This window comes from Carassius auratus, chromosome 40 (assembly GCF_003368295.1).
Source record: "Carassius auratus strain Wakin chromosome 40, ASM336829v1, whole genome shotgun sequence".
NCBI lineage: Eukaryota > Metazoa > Chordata > Actinopteri > Cypriniformes > Cyprinidae > Carassius > Carassius auratus.
In genome coordinates, this window is record NC_039282.1 from 18,174,793 (window position 1) to 18,181,821 (window position 7,029).

The following is a 7,029-nucleotide window of genomic DNA, read 5'->3' on the forward strand; positions in this document are numbered from 1 at the left end:
GTTTGAGTGAATCGGTTGAGTGACTGTTTTTTTTCCGGAATTAATCAACACTTGTAAACGAATCGGTTGAAGAATGATTAAGTCTCACTCATTAAGATTCACTTAAGCCACTTGTCGCAGCCTTCCGGCTTAATTATGTAACTTGCACAAGTAGTCACTGAAAAATCCCCACATACTTCTTGTTAGATTCGAGGACAGTGAATAACTGTATACTTATCTTTATATTCTGGGGGTCTTTTTTTCATAACCTATTATATATTGTGTGATATATTGTGATCGTCTCTCCCTTTCATTCACACTCTGAGCCTAAAACACAAACACATAGTGGTTTTATTATGTTAGTGAGGACATCTCAGATGCAGTGTTATAGGATGATGATCTCAAAACCCTATACTCTGTTAATGCTATATTTCCACTTCAGCAAAACTTTTGCAAGACTCTTAGTCAATATAGGCAAATTCTAACAAACACACACAGACAAAATACAGTATGTGTGTGGGGTTGGAGTGACGATTGCAGGTTAAATCGATCATTAATCCTTTTCACCTCCGGTAGGATTCACGCTCCTAACCGGTGTCATCTTTTTCACTCAGCATCACTCGAGCGCACGCGGAGGAAACCCCCTCTCCTTCTGACGTCAGGCGAATCGTTTATAAAAGGCAACTTTGCAGGAATGAGCTGCAACAGAAGGAGCAAAGAGATAGAAGAGGCGACTTACAACTAGCGCAGCGCTACCCAAATCAATACTTTCAAAGATGCTCTCCACGCGTATCCAGTGCGCACTAGCGCTCCTGTCCCTTGCGCTCGCAGTCAGCAGTGTCTCAGCAGCACCGACAGACGCCAAACTCCGCCAATTTCTGCAGAGATCTCGCCTCAACCCTGCTGGAAAACAGGTAAACTAATACTTACATAAATTCCTAGTTTAAGTAATTGTATATGCGTTATAAATGACTATATTGAATCAGGAAATGTCAGCAAATGAACTAAATCACTGTCCATGGTGCTGAAATCTACGAAAGCATCTACATCTTCAGACTGAAGTTCTACAATTCAGGGCGTTTGAACTTGCACAATGTTGATTATGATTAATAAAAGCTCACCCAAAAAATAAAATAATGGTCATGCAAACATCAGGAATCAGAAAAGGCAAAAAAAAAAAAACAAAAAAAAAAACAAGTTATATATTTAGTGTTAAAAGCGTAAGTGCATCGTAGCCTACAATATAAAATGGAAATAAATCCAGATAATTCGTTACATTTATACAGATAGCAAATGGCGGTTGTCAGACAGTCCGACTTAAAAGAGCAAAATTATGAGTTGCAAACTTCTGCTTTTATCAACACAACGCTTAAGAATTCGATGCAACCCAGTCCCTTAATTTTGAGACAGTCATTTGCTTTGTGCAAACTTAATTTCGATTTCTCTTTATTCACTTGAAAAAAAAAAAAAAAAGTTGTTAATATGTACCATTTAGGAGTAAATAAGTTACAAAGGTGTAACTTGTAGCTTTTAGGGCAGTGGTTCCCAATCCTGGTCCTGGAGAACCCCCAACTCTGCACATTTTAGATTTTTCCCTATTTAAGCACACCTGATTCAACTCATCGGCTCATTAGTGAAGACTCCAAGACCACAAATGTGTGTATCAGATAAGAGAGACACCAGAAACGTGCAGTGTTGAGGGTTCTTCAGGAACAGGATTGGGAACCACTACAGGGTTCCAACTCAGTAACAGCTTTGTACCTTTGTTCGCATTTTTTTGACGCACCTTTGCCAACACTTCCTCTTAATTTCTTCAGGAACTCGCCAGATACACACTTGCAGACTTGCTCTCGAACCTCGTGCAAGCAGAAAACGAGGCGCTGGAGCCCGAGGATCTGTCCCGCGCTGTGGAGAAAGATGACGTCCGTCTGGAGCTCGAGCGCGCCGCCGGTCCCATGCTGGCACCTCGCGAGCGCAAAGCGGGATGCAAGAACTTCTTCTGGAAAACTTTCACGTCGTGTTAATTTTTCACCACGAACCGTTTTCTTTTGACCTATTCTATTTTAATCCTTCACATTTATTTTTCCCGTCTTTCCTGCATTCTTCATCATATCTAAACTGTATATAAGAAAATAAAAGCGATTATATTTGTCGTTTAACAACGATGAGAGCTCTAATTGACTGTGTTTTTCAAGGCTATTGATGTGTCATCGGAAAGAATGTTTCGCGGATGTGTGCGAATCTGCTTTTAATTGTACTTTAGCAGATATCACTATTTTTAATTGTTTGTTTGAATAAAATCTATGTTTCAGAGCCAATGCATAATGCAACTTTTTCCCACCAATGTAAACACACAGAGACTTCTTCATACAACACTGATAACACTTATTTTATGGTGTGTAAAAGCCAAAGGCATGGGAAAGAAAGTCCAAGAGCTCTCTTCTTTCCAGAAGTTTATTTATTTATTTATTTGTTTTTATTTTGGATGGCAGGTGTGAGGTTGGGAGCTAATCAATAAGGCTAAATTTAATGGTAACCTGCACTGTGTGGAAATCTTTCAGTCCCATATAAGAGCCAAAGTGAATGTGAAAGATGCAGAGAGAAACTCTGTCTGGCAAATGAATCACAAATGCTCTTAATAACCTTTCGTTTTCAGCATTAAGAGATTCAGTTAAGAAGCTCTCAAATAATTATGGGTTTGTGTGTGTGTTTTTCTGCCAGTTGAAAGGTCCTTTTCCCACTGTGTGTGTATGTGTGTGTGTTAGGCTTATCTCCCTGTGCAGCCTGGTTTGAGGTTGAATACAGATTGTGAGATTGACAGAGACCAGCCATCAGAATTGAGGACCACCGTTTTATATTATGAGCGTGTCATCAGCGTTTTTTTACTTTTGACACATATATGGTCACTGCTCTTACTGCCCTCATTCTGGGTATGCGCAGTTACATTTAAAACACATCATTATCTCTGACATTTACAGAAAATAGGACATATGAAGACAGCAGATGCAGTTCACTCTGTGGTTGTTTTACTGTCTCATTTTCTTCTGGTCCTTCATCCCTGACTGCACGCATCTCTTTTAAATGTATCTACAAAGAAAACCATGTAAATATAAACTTATATTTATCAGTTTCATGGGTTGTACTTGAGAAAAATAATTTTTGTCACCAATTGGTTTAATGTTACTTTGCAGCTCAATGATAATTTTTGCAAAGCTGTATGAAGCCAAGTAAAGTGTGTGTGTGTGTGTGTGTGTGTGTACTACTAGGCTTCATAGCTCTATAATCTTTCATTTCCATAAACAGGTCAGAAATTCATATTCAGTCATGTTGTTATAAAAGATAAGAACAATTTAGCTATTAACTTTACACTTATATTTCCACTCTATATTATATAGGGCCTATTTTAAAATGATATATATTTAGTTTTTATATAGATAATAAATATGCATTTTTCTTTATATTTATATTAAATATTTTAATATAATACATTTACTGTACAGGTGAATATGTGTGCATATGAATGTTATGGCAACAGCCTTCCATTCATAGGGTCCATATCCACCCACCCATGTATAATTTCTCTATTTCAAAAGACGTCAGTAAATATACCACTCATACAAACACACACAAAGACAAAAAATCCTTTTAAACGGTTCACATTTTCATGCCACGCGTCTCACCAATCTTGACATCACCCTCAGAGCTTTTAAAGTGATTAGCAAGCCTTCAATGCATTTCAATATGTCAGTCTGCAGCATCTCCATTTATTACAGCTAATTAAAGACTTTAAAAGAAGATTGTCGCATTTAATTCAATCTATTGGGGGGGGGTTGGTGTTTGGTTGAAAAGGTAGGCACATTTCCGGGGGCAACAGGTGGCTCGGTTTGTTCTTTCACCGTGTTTGATATTTTCTGTGGTGGCATTAATAGAAAAAGAGTTTAAACAGCCCCACCTGATCTCTCTGCTTAATGACACCACACTTTAACTTTCCAGAAAGAGCGAGGAAGGTATGTGTTGGTGTGAGTGAGTATGTGTTAGTCCTCTGTTGTTTAATAGTGTGTGTATATATATGTGTTTGATTTACTTTCTCTTAGACATATGGTAAAAGAGAAATGGAAATGAAAGACAGCATGAACTGTACAGACGTTATGAAGACCGCCACAGAGAGAAACACAGAAATGTTTTGTTTAAACACTGTTTAGTATCTCATAAAAGTGCAGTATTCACAAGACAAAAAACATAGAATCAGAAATTCTTCAACACTGCTGGAGCTTCATATAACTACTCATAAACAAAGTCGATATTCGTTTAATGACGTATTATGGCTCCGGGTCCATTAGACCCCAGCGGTTGAAGCAGTTCTCCAGGAGAAGATTAACTGGTGTGTAAACAATGTGTTTTCATTATGCAGTTTTGCTCTAATTGTCTATATTTTGATTTTAAATCGCACTGTGTAATGTCTGTAATATGTGTGCATTTTGATTTCATACATGGGCGATGATGACGATGATTATTTTGAGTAAACAAAGACATTAGCATGTTCATTCATCCAATTTACTGTTATTTACTGACTCTCTCTCTCACTAAACCAATTCCTTGTTTTGCTTACTTAAAGGGATACTCCACCTGTGTTGTTCCAAACACGTAAAAGCTTAATTCGTCTTCAGAACACAATTAAAGATATTTTGGATGAAAACCGGGAGGCTTGTGACTGTCCCATATATAGACTGCCAAGTAAAATACACTGTCAAGGTCCAGAAAAGTATGAAAGACATTGTCAGAATAGTCCATCTGCTATCAGTGGTTCAACCATAACTAAGTTATGAAGCGACAAGAATACTTTTTGTCGCAAAGAAAACAAAAATTGACGACTTTATTCAACAATTTGTCTCCTCTGTGTCTCTCCACATCACTGTAGCGCCATTTTGGAGAACATCCGCTGAATGCAAACAGCTAACACTCTTCTGTGTCAGCCGGACTGCACGGATACGCTGTTTTCATTCAAATCAAAGCTTATACGTATAGAAAACATCCTTTTGACGCAGCTGACACAGAAGAGTGTACGCTGCTTGCATTCAGCTCATATTCTCCAAAATGGTACGATGATGCAGAGACACAGAGGAGACGAATTGTTAAATAAAGTTGTTATTTTTTGTTTTCTTCGTGTAAGTATTATCATTACTTTATTACATTCAGATTGAACCACTGATGGCAGATGTACTATTCTGAACATGTCTTTTTTTGGGCCTTGACAGTGTTATTTACTTTGCAGTTAATAGGACCGTCACAAGCCTGCCGATTTTCAACTAAAATATCTTAAATTATGTTGGAAAGACAGGTTTGGAACGACATGGGGGTAGATGATTAATGTCAAAATTTCAGTTAAAGGGGAGTATCCCTTCAACTTTGATTAAGTTGCCATAAAAACAACATCGCCGCAAAGTGGTGATTATTATTTACAACTAGACATGTACATTTTCTGTAGAAAATGTGAGTGGTGCTTGCCAGAGCAAAACTCAGCACTATGTGGTCGCAGAGGTGTTCTGGGTGGTTGCTAGGTTGTTGCCAGGCAGTTGCTAGGGTGTTGCTATGTGCCATGCCATAAAAATGAATTTGATAAAATGTTGATATTTGCATTCGCCAGAGAATAACTCAAATTATGCACAGTGATGTCCAGGACACAATAAAAATTGGAGAAAAGAATGTTTATTATTATTTTTATTTATTTATTATTATTTTATATATTTTAATAATGTTATGATATATGCTTTAGAACACTTTAGAAATTGCTAGTAGATTTCACAAAGAAATGGCAAGTAAAAGATTTAATTAAATCTGACACTTTGAAGTAGAAAGAATGAAATACAATTTTCTTCCAATAATCTTTGTTTTATTTACAACTTCAAAAAAAATAACAGTGTAAAAATTATATAAAATAATATTCAATGTTTTAATGTCACTCTACAGCCTTGATATTAAAGTGATAGTTCATCAAAAAAAAAAAAAAATATGAGATAATTTACTCATTATTCCGTGGAACACAAAGAAGATATCAAAACTACATATAGTCTTAATCAAACTCATAACCTCATAACTCATTCTTTGTTATAAAAAAACAATATATATATATATATATATATATATATATATATATATATATATATATATATATATATATATATATATATATATATATATATATATTGTTTTTTTATAACAAAGAATGATTACAGATTCTTTTCTGGGTGAACTATTGCTTCAAGTGTTTTAAAACTCTGAATACCTTTTAACATGGCAAACTTTGTCAAATCCATTATTTCATGCCCAAAAGCACTTGACAGCATCTTATAAACAACTTTTTTTCAAACATGCATGCTAACACATATACGCTCTTTTTTTTCTGAATCTATTAAACGCTGTTTCTTGAAGGGAGGTGTGTTCCCTGAAACATGGGGAGATTAATTTAGTTCCCCGTCAAACTCAAAAGCATTCTTCAGATCTGCTCATGTTCTCGCATCCCGGAGCAGTTTCATGTCTCTTTTGGGGATTCAGAACTGATTCAAATTTGAGTTGGATTCCTCTCTCTTGAGAGCCAAAACTGCCAGTATCAGAATAATTGGATGCAGGTGTGAAGAGAGCGCAGGCCTCTGAGTCTTTTTGGGGGAGCAACCAACGTAAGAGAGACCCCAAGAGGAAAACATCCAAACTTAGAATTTAAAAAAAGTCAGAAACAAACTCAGAGAATGACACACTGCTGTGTGAATGATGAGAAAAGGCCTTTGGCTGTGTGAGTTCTCATGGAAAAACACATAAGTGTCTTAGAGTGTTAAACCGATCTTTCGCCATGCTTTAATAATGCGAACAGATAAGCATTGTCTGTCTCATACACAACACATGCAAATACACAAAGTGCAATCACGAGAATCTAAATCTATGATGGGTTAGTAATGATGTCTACAGAGAGCTGAAAACTCAATCAGAGCCTCAGCAGGTGTGTGTGTGTGTGTGTGCATATTTGCATGTGTAGTCTTTACAAATGCGACCAGGTTG

The 7,029-nt window shown here is 36.6% G+C and overlaps 1 protein-coding gene across 1 annotated transcript; it reads left to right on the forward strand.

Moving 5' to 3' along the window:
- Window positions 1–705: 705 nt before the first annotated feature.
- On the forward strand, window positions 706–2,320 carry LOC113059035 (somatostatin-1A-like). Its single transcript, XM_026227272.1, has 2 exons — window positions 706–893; window positions 1,797–2,320. Exons 1-2 carry the CDS (start codon window positions 756–758, stop codon window positions 2,001–2,003), a joined length of 345 nt encoding a protein of 114 aa, XP_026083057.1. The 5' UTR covers window positions 706–755; the 3' UTR covers window positions 2,004–2,320.
- The last annotated feature ends 4,709 nt before the right edge of the window (window positions 2,321–7,029 follow it).